At 42.0% G+C, this 12,887-nt stretch overlaps 1 protein-coding gene across 5 annotated transcripts in view; it reads left to right on the top strand.

Annotated features, from left to right (window-relative positions):
- The window catches only part of RNF38 (ring finger protein 38), a 241,010-nt gene that overhangs the window by 202,967 nt on the left and 25,156 nt on the right, over positions 1-12,887 (top strand). For all 5 annotated transcript variants that reach the window (XR_001357845.2, XM_025201434.1, XM_025201433.1 and 2 more), the window contains 2 exons: positions 6,150-6,363; positions 8,832-8,999. Coding sequence is in view for 4 of the 5 variants with exons in the window: in XM_025201434.1 (XP_025057219.1) it covers positions 6,150-6,363; positions 8,832-8,999 (382 nt within the window). In the remaining variant the exon portion in view is untranslated. The remainder of the gene's footprint in view (positions 1-6,149; positions 6,364-8,831; positions 9,000-12,887) is intronic.

Raw genomic sequence — 12,887 nt, 5'->3', positions numbered from 1 at the left:
GAAAGAGTCATCATAGTTTTTTGTCAAGAGAAATCCTGCCTGGTCTATCTTCTGGCATTCTTGGAAGCTGTTAATTCCCCCCATCCATGTGCTTGTTCAGTTTAAAAATCCAAATATTCCAACCAGGTCTGTCACCATGAGTAAATCCTGGATTTTGTAAAGGTGGGTGAGGGATCAGGGACCAGTGCAGCAGGAGTACCTACACACCTCCTTCCTCCCCACCCCCTTGAGATTGCCACCAGAGCAGCCAAGCAGACTCTTAAGTCCCTAAATCAGGTAAGGAGCATGCATATGTGTATGCATGCTGTTGCCTGTCCTGAGGTCAGGGGGAGCTCCAGAGCCACTACTGCCCTGCTCCAGTCTGGCTGCATGGGGAGCTGAGCTCAGCTGAGGACAGCAGTGGTGACAGGCTGTTTTCCCCCTCCCTGAGCCTGCTGCCAGGTTGGTAGGGAACACCCAGGGAGATCTAGTAGGGATCCCTCTGCTGTTGCTATTATTCCAGGCTGAGCCTGGCTCCCCATGCAGCCTGGCTGGAGTGCAGAAGGAGTGTTTCTGGAGAGGAACTACAAATGCCCTCACTCCTAGGGCAGCTGGAGACAGTAGGGAGAGCAGGGGAAAGTGGGCATGGGAGGAGAGAGGAAAGGATGTGCAGTTGAGCATGGAGGGGAAGTAGGATGGTGTTTTTACCTCGGGGACTTCAAGTCCCCAGTTGCTGTGCTGGCAGCGTGGTCTGAAAGGAAGGATAGGGCTATGGCACTGCACCCTGTTCTGGCTCCTCCTCTGTCCTTTACCTAAGGCTTTTTAAAGAAATGAATTGTCATGGGATTGAAGGGAAGGTTCTTTCACGAATTGAGAGCTAATTAAAACATGGGAAGCAAAATCACCACCATTCAGGGTAGAGGGAGGTCAAAAGCGGGGTCCTGCAAGGGTCTGTGCTGGGCTGTGTTCAAAGTTTTCATCAGTGATCTGGAAATTGGGGTGCATAGTGAAGTCTCCAAACTTGCAAATGATACTAAATTATTCTGGGTAGTCAAGTTCCAAGCTTATGGAGAGGAACTACAAATGGCACATGAACTGTAGTGCAAGACAGTGCATATGGGGGAAAATAACTTGAATTCTACATATACAATGCGGGGCTCTGAACTAGCTCTTACAGCTCAGAAGAGAGGCCTCGGAGTCGTCATTGATAGTTCTTTAAAAACAGCAGTTCAATGTGCAGTGGCAACCAACAGAAGTAATTTTACACTGTGCATTGTAAGGGAATTAAAAACCAAACAGAAAATGTCATCATGCCACTGTACAAATCTGTGGTGCCACCCACATCTTAAATATTGTGTGCATTTCTGGTCTTTGCATCTCCAAAAGGGCATAGTAGAATTTGAAAAGGTACAGAGAAGGGATAGGGGCCTGGAACAATTTCCATACCAGGAGAAAAAAGGCTAGGACTCTCAGTTTGGGAAAATAAAAGGTTGGGGGGAGAGGAAAGAGGGGACAGGGACACGATAGAAATCTGTAAAATAGAATTAGAGGGCACCAGCTGAAATTAGCAGGGGACAGGTGTAAACCTAACAAGAAAAAGTATTTTATTTACACAGTGCATAGTGAACTGTTGGAACTCATTACCACAGTAGGTTATAGAGATAGATAATACAGCCAGGTTCAACAAGGGACTAGACAAATTCATGGATGATGTCTCTATTAAATCTCAGACTGATCTATTTAACAGTTATTATCTTCTGGCATTTCTAAACCAGTGATGGTGAATGCCAGGGAGGGTAATGAATAAGGCAGAGATCGTACTAGAGCTACCCAGTTCAATGTTCTCCTAAAACATCCACTCCTGTCACTGTCGGAGATGGACCTATTCACTGCACAGGAAACCATAGGTCTCCTTTAGTCAAAGGAGCTCACTAACTGTGCAGGAACTGAATTCTTGGGACAACAAATGAAAAAACAGGATGGGAGCAAAAGTTATAGGTTAAGGGTTCCAAGTGGCTTGCCAAGCAGAGAACACTGGCCAGCACCCATTGCCCCTCAAACATGTGCGAAGAAACTATGGATACTGCCCAGTGAAACTGCCTGCAGAAGATACTCACAGAGGAATGACAGGAAAACAGCCCCACAGTTACCTAGGTTCCCCCCAGCCAGGTCCTTCCTGGTGTGGTAGATGGCATATTTGGCCAGAGCAAAGAGAAGGTTGATCAGGAGGTCTCAGGACTTTGTTGGGCTGCAAATGAAGAGAGCATACAACAAAAGTTTAGGGGAGAAATGCAATCGGAACTTCAGGAGTAGCTTCCTGTGGAGGTGGTAGATAGCTAAATGGACTATTGGTTTGACCCAGTATGTCAATTCTTACTTTCTTAGAGACTGTGAATAAGGGAAGAGCCTGTGTTTCCAGTTTGACCACTGCCCTTTAATTCATACACCTTTTTCCTGTCTTGTCCTATGTCTTTAGCTGAAACTACCCAGTCTGTACCAGGCTTATCACAGTGGGGCTCTTGTCTGGGTTGGGTCTTTCAGGTACTATATGGTATAAATATCTTTTCTAGTAAAGTAAGTTCAGTAGCCGTTATATGATCTAGATATGGGTGTGGAATGCACTCTGTCCAAATTCGCTGACAACACCAAGTTGTGAGGCGAGGTGGGCATGCTGGAGGGGAGGGACAAAATCCAGCTAGATCTAGACAAATTACAGAGGTGGGTGGATGAGAATAGGATGGAATTCAACACAGACAAGTGCAAGGTGCTGCATCTAGGGAGAAGGAACCAGCAACACACCTGTAGGCTGGGGAACACCCTTCTTGTCAATACAGAAAGGGATTTTGGAGTCATTGTTGACTCCAGGATGGACATGAGCTGCCAATGCGAGGAAGCGGTCAGTAAAGCTAACTGCACCTTGTCGTGCATCTACAGATGCATCCCAAGCAGGTCCGCGGAAGTGATACTTCCCCTCTGTGGCATTGGTCAGGCTGCAGTTGGAGTCTTGCGTCGCTTCTGGGCATCGCACTTCAAGAGGGATGTGGCTAGCGTTGAGAGGGTCCAGAGGAGGGCCACCTATATGGTCGCGGGGCAGGCCCTACGAGGAGAGGCTAAAGGGCCTGAACCTATTCAGCCTCCACAAGAGAAGGCTGAGAGGGGGTCTGGTGGCCATTTACAAACTCACCAGGGAGGACCAGTGGGAATTGGGGGAGGCTCTGTTCCTCCGGGGACCACCCAGGGTTACTAGGAATAACGACCACAAATTGTTAGAGAAGGTTCAGGCTGGACATCAGGAGACATTGCTTTACAGTTAGGGCTGCCAGGCTCTGGAATGGGCTCCCAAGTGCGGTGGTGCTCTCTCCTACCTTGGGGGTCTTCAAGAGGAGGCTGGACAGATATTTGGCTGGGGCGATATGATCCTGGCACCCATTCCTGCCTAGGGCAGGGGGTTGGACCTGATGATCTGTTTAGGTCCCTTTGACCTCAAGTACTGATACTATGATTCTGCTTTATAAATGAAGTTATTTTGCACTACTTCCTGTGAATTTCCATCAGTTTTTAAGCAGATTTTGTAGGCACTGCACATCCAAATGGTACTCCAGCACCAGTGTGGCTTTTTTTCCATTTTGTTTCCAAAACAAAACAAAATAGATGTAAACATCAGAAAATAGTATATAGTGCACAAGCAGGTGTCGTCTTTTCTCAGCTGCTGGAATAGGGGTTCCTACTGTTCCTTGGGAGGAGGGAGCTACAAATTGTTCCTTCTTCACCTCTTTCGCCCTTGTGCTGCAACTTCCAGACCTCCTTCAGTCTTGTGTCCTTCATGCTTCTCTACCAAAACCACTCCCTTGATAGGTACACTACACCCCTTCTAGAATCTTTAAATAGTTGATAGAAGAAATCACCCTTGTTTGCAAAGGAATTACAGAGAACAAGGATCATCAGGTATGAACAGCTGTGATCATTACCACTGCCTATCAGAGACTAGTGCATGTTCTGGCGTAATTATTCTTCTGTCCCCCTTCTCTTCCCATTTAGGGTTTTTTATGTTGTTAATTTTTGGAGGCTGGAGGTGGTCATTTACTCTATTTGTATAGCCCTTAGCACAGTGGAACCCAGCCTTGCTGTTTATAAAAAGTCTTGAGTGCTACTGCAGTAGCAATATGATATCTTAAGTACAGATTTGTATTATTTTTATGAGAAATTCTCAGTAATTCCATGTTAGCTTCAAAAGCTACAATTTTGGAAGCTTTCAGTTTTGCCCAAAGTAAGTGATATTTCTCTACAGTTCTGATGTGCATACTTGGGAGAAACCTTTATACAGTTTTTGGTTTGGTTTGGTTTGGTTTTTTTGTGAAAGGTTGTTTCAGAAAACTTTGTTCCATGCTGCCTAATTATGCTTTCCCCCTCCCTTTCTGGTTCTTTAGCAGAAAATTTGAATTGCTTACTAAAGAGTAGAAACAGAAGTGGAGCTAAAAATCTACCCCATCTTAAGAAGAATATTAGGAGTGACAGGAATTTTTATTTAATGTTGGAATTGTTGGCTCTAACCACTCCTAGAATTTTTCTAAACAAGTCCTTAATTATATGTTGTAGGTTTTGCAGTGATATTAGTTGAAGAACGATGGATGGATGATAGGACTTCTTATATAGTACTGTGCAGCAAGTTTTAGGATGCAACTTGAATATGCCAGAATTGAGTGTTTACTACCTTCAATATTAAATATATACAGTAAGGTTGCAAATTAATAACTTCTCTCCTTTAACAACATTTAACAAGTGTATTTTTAGTAGTAATGTAGTTTTTATAGACTTTTAAAAGCTTCTTTTGACATAGAGCCTACTTGGCTACTTTGGGTTACCTGGCTTATAAGTGTAGACAAGACTTACAGGTGATGTGATGATGGTGGCTGTGTAGGTACCAAGGACAAATGATTTGCATTGCATGATTGCATGCTATTTTTGCCACAGGAGCCCTGCTTCTTTCAATACAGAGAATGGACCTGTTACAGGAGTGAACAAGGATTGAGTATTGAAGAAAACTTGTCTAGTTCAGTGTTTATAATGGTTGGGGAAGTTGGAAAGTGTGCAGCGAATGAAATAAGGAACTGCAGCAAGAGAAGGAATGCTCTCCTAGTTTGGGCAATTGAATTTTTTTTTCTTTGGAAATTGGGAGCAAAGTTCCTGTGATGCTGGCAAGTTGCATCAGCCAGACTCTTCACAAGTGGTCATTAATTATGTTTCCCATTCTCTGGGGCCAGACTTGAGACCATGGAGTCTGATTTGCAGACATGTTGAGCACTTCCAGCTGCAACTGAAGTCAATGGAAGCTGTGAATTGCGTATATAAAGAATATGTAATAGTACATAATTGTATCCTAGATGTCTTGAATTGGGCATCCAAAACTTAATGGATGCTTTTGATGCAAATCTTTGTACCTCGTTTCCCCATCTGTAAACTGGAAACAATGCTGGCAGCTTACCTCACTGGTATGCTTTGAAAAGACGTTTTTATGAAACTCTCTAAGATGCTGTAGTGAAGAGTGCCATAGAAAGGCTTGTGAGAAAGTTATCCACACCCTACTCTGAAGACATATTTGTTAGTTAGCAATAAATAAACCAATAGCTCTGTGCATTGAACAGTACAGAGGAGGCACAATATTCTGTCATGTTGCTGAGTGGTAACTGTTAATTCTTTGCTCAAATAGGGCACATGGACTAGTGAAATAGCTGTATGGTTGCATAACTAAAGACTGTAGCTGCAGGTACATCTGTGCACAGGAATTCTAAGTTAAAGTTACCAAATCTAGCTTTAAATCCAGCTTTTTTTTTAATTTAAATCTAGCTTTAAAAAAACCCAGCTATGCAGTGTTTGACTTAATGTTAAATGTTATTTTCTTTAAAAGCTTCATGTCAGTTCCCCACACTGCTATAAACTGTACCTGTTCAAGTACTTTTTACGCTGGGTAGTTATATCTGCTCTAGGCTGTTATCAGTATGTCTATCAGTTTAAAAATATATATATCGCATCCTTGACTGACATTACAATGCGGGGCTAAAATGTGTGATATAGATTTGACCTCTGTATTAGAGGCCATGTTTATTGTATGTTTTCAGTTACTGCCTGAGGTACACAGTATGTACATAGCCTTTCTTTTAATATGTTCACAGTCCTCCTGTTAGACGCCAGAGAGCAAGAAGGGATCGTCTGTCTCGACATAACTCTATTAGTCAAGATGAAAACTATCACCATCTTCCATATGGACAGCAACAAGCAATAGAAGAGCCCCGCGCCTTCCATCCCCCGAATGTATCCCCTCGTATGTTGCACCCGGCTGCTCACCCACCGCAGCAAAATGCAGTGATGGTTGACATTCATGAACAGGTAAGAATACTAGCAGCATAAAAGCTGACCATTTGGAGGACACTGCCTTTTTCTAAGTCTTACAAACAAAACAAAAAACCCTCTAGGTAGTTGGCAATAAGGATGGTAACACTCTTGCTTTCTCCTGGCTGCCTCTTGTTGGCAAGTCCTTTTAAAACTTGTGGTGACCTGGGAGCTGCACAATACAATAAAAATGTCACAAAATACTGTTTATAAAAATATCAAAGCCTAATAGAGGACAGTTTGCCAAGGCATCCATTACCATGGTTCTGAGGGCCTCTGATAGGTGTTGTGAAATAATGAGATGAGGCTAGAGTATCTTTGTATATGAAGTACCTTTCCTTGACTATAGGTGCTTTTACAGAGTTAAAATATACCATGTGAAAAGAGAATTCACAATACAGAGAATTAACTGCTGATATGATAATAGAACACTTGAAAGCCTTTTTATTTCACCACCAAATTGGTCACTCTACTCTTCATCTACTCCCTGCCCAAGTAGGAAGCTGATCTTTGCAGTATATCCTCAAAGTTAACCATGTTTGGTTCTGAGAGACCAGGCTGTGGAACAGGTTCTAGACTCAAGTATCTTTTACAGAAAATGTCTAGTATAACCCTGTCCTGTTCATGCGAAAGGGACTATAGCTGGAGTGCATTTGTTGGCTGCCATTACACGGCATCTAAGGGGAGAGAGAGAGTTGTTTTGTCCAGTAGTCAGATTACAAAACGTTTAGAGTTTAAGTTGAAAAACAACACCACTTTGTACATAAACTTATAGTTCATGCAGGTGACAGATCATTGGTTTTCTGTGTACTTCCTGCAAAGCGCTGCTCAGATAAGCAGGCAGTTGCATGCCAACATGAGATCTACGTACACTAGTCTAAAGCTGGTGGCCTCCTAAACTTCTTAGAATCTTAATTTCAAATGGTGACCAAATTCTTCATCCCATTCTGAGCGATGTGACTATATGGGGATAAACCTGGAGAAAGAAAGGGTCCCACCACACCGCTTCTGTACCCTCTAAGTGGTTCTCAATTGGGGTGCCATGATGCAGGTGCCCAGGTAAAACTACCCCTGACACAGGGCAGTGGCATGCACACACTCCTACTGCATTAGGGTTTTCTGATAACCCTAAAGCAGATGAAATGGGCTCAGGCTGTAGCCTTTACCATTCCAGCTCCTTTCAGAAATAGGCAGGTATGATGGTTCCACCTACCCGACCCAGTTCTGTTTTAGGGTTATCAGAGAGCCCTAATGCAGGAGGAGCATGAACACATGCTGCAGCCCTTCCTAGGCTGGCTATGCAGCTGACACATGGAGCAATTTTAGCTGGAGGTAGCAACACCCAGTTGAGAAGCACTGTGGTAAGTCAAGGCAGCACAGCAGTGTTCCTCAACCAGGGATGCTGCCCCATTCAAAGAATTGGAGGAGTATGATTGAAAATGCTGAGCCATCTGCACTAAATATCCTGTCTGACCAAATGTCAATGGTGCCATGGTAAGGTGATGCTTGGCCCTTGATCTGCTTTGGGAAGGGAGTACATTTATTTCTTCCTAAATATCAGAGTTTGTCTGTACCGTAAGAATATAGTCCTTTCTGGATACTCACCTGACACTGCTGCCACTGTCTAGAAGTAAGTCTCTGCTAACCCTGTCACAAAGCATCTCCATTTGTTACCTGGGACAGTGCTAGGGCAGCAGTCACTTAAACTGTGGACCTCCAAAAATTCTTTAAACAGACATGTGTGAAAGCTGAGGCTTGGAATTCTAATTGGTCATGTGTGCAGCATTACTGTTAATTTGGCTTCTGCATGTTATGCCAAATTCAGGAGAGTAGCCATCTCTAAACCAACTCTCATTTCCATACTGGGCTGTTCCTGGCTGTTAACTTCCAAATGGTGGGACTTAAAGACATTTCTTGAGCTTCAGTCTCAGCGTGGGAATCTACAGAGATGGTCATTGTTGGAGAAAAACGAAGCTAATCTGAAGTTCTTGTTCTTTGAAGATACAAATCTCTGGATTTTCATCCACACATTACTGCCTCAGAGTTGGAAAGATTCTTTAGCTACTTGTAGATTTTTTTTTTTCTTTAATTGTTTTTTTTATGCAGGAATTACTGTCTCCTTTTTGTAAGGCGCTAACGTCAGTATGTGAGTGGGCCCTTACAAGAATTTGAAATGCTTTTTAGTACCTATAATGGTGCCTCAGAGGATTTAACATTTTGCTTTGAGAGTTCCCTCTTGGTTTTGTATAGAATGCACTGATCCAAGAGTAACAATCCACTGGAGACAATATTTTTAGAGAACAAGAATTACAGATCTGTAACTTTATTTTATACCTGAAGTATAACATGTATTTTTCTGGGGTGTAAGTGCGAATTTGTTTTGGATATCATACCGTAACTGTTCAGACCCATCTAAATGGTGTAAATTAACAAAATTATTGAGAATTGTCTACCTTTCAATGCAGATTCACCAGGGCACAGTCCCCGTCTCATATACAGTAACAACGGTGGCACCACATGGGATTCCACTTTGCACAGGCCAGCACATACCAGCTTGCAGTACACAGCAGGTCCCAGGGTGTTCTGTGGTTTTCAGTGGACAGCACCTCCCCGTCTGTAGTGTACCGCCTCCAGTAAGTAGGATTTTCTAATCACAAAGGCTTTAGTCCCACAATTGTGTGAGGTGGCCAGCTTGTAGCTTCGCTGCTAATATGGCTTTTATTAGTTTGTGCTGAATCAAGCAATGGTGTAAGTTGTAAAAGTAAGGTGGACTTTTAAACTTTATGCAGGGTATGTGTACTTACATTCTATCTTTATAATGGTGTAATACTAATTTTGATAGCCAAAACAAAGTAAAGTATGGTAAGGAACTGGAGCATAAATATCCAAAGTTGCTTTATATAATTCCAGAAACCTGGAAGAAAAAAAACCCTAAAGTTGGTCTAGTAGTAGTAGGAAATCTACTGAGAATAATTGATTTGGAAGAAAGCTTATTCAGGGATTGGATACACATGAAGAATGATCAGCTTTCTAATTATCTCTCTAAAAGCTGGGTTTTTTTGTAAGGACTCGCAATATTCAGAAAGACTAATACAGACAATAGTTATCACATTTATTTGGAAACTCATAATTACGGTCTAATAACTTGGTCTTATAACTATGATTCTTCTACATTTCTCGGCTCCAGTAAACTAACTGGAAAGAGTTACCTAGTCAGATTTCAGAGTTGAAATGGTATGAACAGTGTGACTAGAAATCATCTTTAGATAGCAGATAAATATAATATTTACAGTTACATTCCCATACACCTCACTATCAAAATGATAATTTTCATTAAGTGCTCGTAGTTCATGTAGGCTTTTAGAAATGAAAAAAGTAGACTCTCTGAAGACAAGGGCATAACAAAGATCATGCAGGCATCTTAGTAGATTTTTGTTTAGTTTTTTAAAGAAGGGAGTCTTTCGGGAGGTAATTTATATGGAAAATAATTATTTCCTTCCCAGTAACCGTTTGTAATAAAAATGTTTTTGAGTTTGAACAAAAAGCGCAACCCCTGATGGCAGTTTTGAGTTGAGCATTCAGACGACTTGTCTGTAGAGATTTCACTTTTGGTGCACGTATGCCCTATCCACTTCAGATTGGATTCCTTTGGCCGGTAGCATCCATTAGGAGCCACACCAATGCCCTAGATATCTTTTGTGTCCCTTTTTGAAGGGCAGAAAGAACAGAGTTGGCCTATCCAGCAACAGTGTTTGCATACACGGTTTTTTTTACCCAACAGAGGCCAGATTTCTTCAGGACCTTAATCAGAGTTATTCCCTAGTTTGCTAGCCCCCTTCTGCTTGGGACCTCATGTACTATTGATGCGGTTCATGGGGGTCTCCCTCTTAGCCCCCTTCTGCTTGGGAACTCCATGTAGCATTGATAGGGTTCATGCAGTCCCCCTCTTCACCTCATAGCAAGCCATTCCCTATGTTTCCTTTCTATGCAGACTGCCTTTTAAGTAGCCATTACATCCACCTGAAGAGAACCCCTTGTAGACTGTTTCATAAGGACAGGATTACTCTGAAACCTTGCCCCAAATTCCTAACCAGAGTCTTTTGAGAGTGCTGTATGTAAGAACCATTTCACCTTTTGGTTCCTTCTCTAGGCCTCATTCAATCCCAGTGAAGCCTATTTTCACACACTTGATGTAGGAAAGACATTATTCTGCTTTTGTGCAAAGTTTTGCACTTCACTGTACTGCTTCACATATCTAGGAGTTGTGAAGTTGAAGTGAATTGACATTGTGGGGTAGGGAACACATTAATGTGATAAGAACATTAGCTTCCTAAGTAAAGAATTGTCCTGATTTTTTTTTTTTATAGGCTTTGATTTAACAATATGTTAATCTGTCATCTTTAATAAATAAGACTGTATTTTATACGCCGTATATCAATATAAGCATATCAGTCTCGTTGGAAACACTGTTCAAAATGGACACCTTGGAGGCATCAGTTCCATACCAGTGTAACTTTTCTTTAAATGAAGTCCACAGGGTGCATCTAGCTCATGTGTATTTAAAAGACCGTTTAAGCAGTGAATATTACTCGTATAATTTGCAAAAAAATTTTGCGTTTGGTTATCATCTTTGCTAAGGACTCTTTAAATTAAAAATTATTTATACTTGTATCAAGACCCTTGATGTTTCCAAATGCTGTTGCAGGTAGGTTCAGGGGCAAGGGAAAGCAGTTTTAATTCTCATCTAGAGCTCTCTTGTTCCTTGCTGACTGTCTTTTTCTGCCCTTGTGACAGCCTAGATGCCTGTTGATAGCATTTTCTCTTAGTAGAACTTTAATAGCAACACTGTAGTCCAACTCACAGTTGTCTCTATAAAGATCGTTGCACAGCCCTACTATACTATATGTAAATGTCATGAAACAAAATTCTACATGATTTTGTTTATAAAAACACAAAATGAAGTAAAAATGATCAGAATCTGCAGTATAATGTGATTGTAAGCAAAGATGTTGTCAGCATTGAATAATAATGATCATGTGTAGCAAGATGAATGTTCATAGATCTGAAGAACTTAAGAGCCCATTGCAGCACCGCAGTGCACAAGTGCAAGTCTTCTAATATGACATCCTGTGTAACACAGGTCACAGATATCACCCAGCAATCTCTGCTTGTCTTGGCTCCTGTTTAATGTTAACCTGTGATTGTAAATTTTTACATGACCTAAGAGATTTCTCAAAAACTTGTGCATTTTATACTACTTCATGTTCTATTTTATGGAATAGATTGCCTGGTGAAGTTGTAGACATCATTGAAAGTGTTCAAGAAGAGACTGGGTAGGATCAAAGTTAATCTAGGAATAATTATTCCTATGTTTTGCTATAGGCATTTCCCATGGTTCTGGGTTTTGTTGGTTGCCACATGAGGGGAATTTTTCCCCTCCTGCTGCTATGTGTTAGGGGTGTTTCTTTTAAGTGTTCCACAGAAACATTGGGTATTGGCTACAGCAAAGGCCTGGGGATTTTGACTTGGGTGTGCCAGTGCTCCTGTTGGGACTCAAACCTGGAGGTTCCTGGCTAGGGTCTTTCCCTTCTACTCAGGGTCAGGCCAATTGTCATATCTGGGGCCAGGAAGGATTTGCACCACATAGATTGGTATGGGTTGGGGGTCGGGGGTTTGCCTTCCTCTGTAGAAGGTCAGGTCTCCCTCTTTGTTGGATCTCTCAAGTGTATTTTAATAACCTGTGGCAGGGTAAGGTGTTGTCTTGTGGTTGACCACAATGAGTTAGGGTGATTACACCTCCAGCAATGTAGTCTGGTCTTTTAAACTACATCTCCTTACCATCTGTAAAGTCAGTATATGTATGTGCAGTATAGTGTGTGGACTGCCAGAATATTATAACGAAGACCATATGCTTTAACTAAATAGTGTGGTAGATGGCAAATACTTCATTTTTAAAGGATGGCCTATTAAACCTCCAGTATGGTTTTACATTTCATTTTACAGCTACGTATATTTAATCTTTCAGTGTCACTCATTACTGATCAAAAATAGCTACAGAGAAGGACTAGCATTCTAGTGACAGGTGAAACCCAAGACATTGTTCCTTTGCCTGCAGAGCTGGAAGTGAAACTGAAAATTTCCCATGAATTACTTACCTTTCACCCCAACTTATGCTCTCAGGACTGAGCGCCTTGAAGCATGCCCTGGGCATGCAGTTTCACAGTGGGGGAACTGTTTGTCACAACCCAAAGTTGTGGTTTTTCTTGTTCGTGTGTGCTTCGGCATCGCTAAATCATGTTCCCGCCAAATTGCAGCTCTTTTGCACGGTGGAGTGTTCTGTTGCAATTAAGAACCTGTGTGCAGGAGTTTTTCCTGCCAGTTCTGTAGCTTTCTTTGCATAGTGCATTCCTTTTGCATTATAGTGATGCACGATGCAAAGGAGTTCCTGCCATTTGTATTTAGATTTGTGCCACATTATTGGCCGGTTCTAAATGTAGGCATACGTGGCGGCTAGCTATTGG

Source organism: Alligator sinensis, unplaced genomic scaffold, assembly GCF_000455745.1.
Source record: "Alligator sinensis unplaced genomic scaffold, ASM45574v1 scaffold434_1, whole genome shotgun sequence".
Classification (NCBI taxonomy): Eukaryota; Metazoa; Chordata; order Crocodylia; family Alligatoridae; genus Alligator; species Alligator sinensis.
The sequence above is the reverse complement of the archived record's forward strand: the minus strand, read 5'-3'. Positions and strand labels throughout refer to the sequence as shown.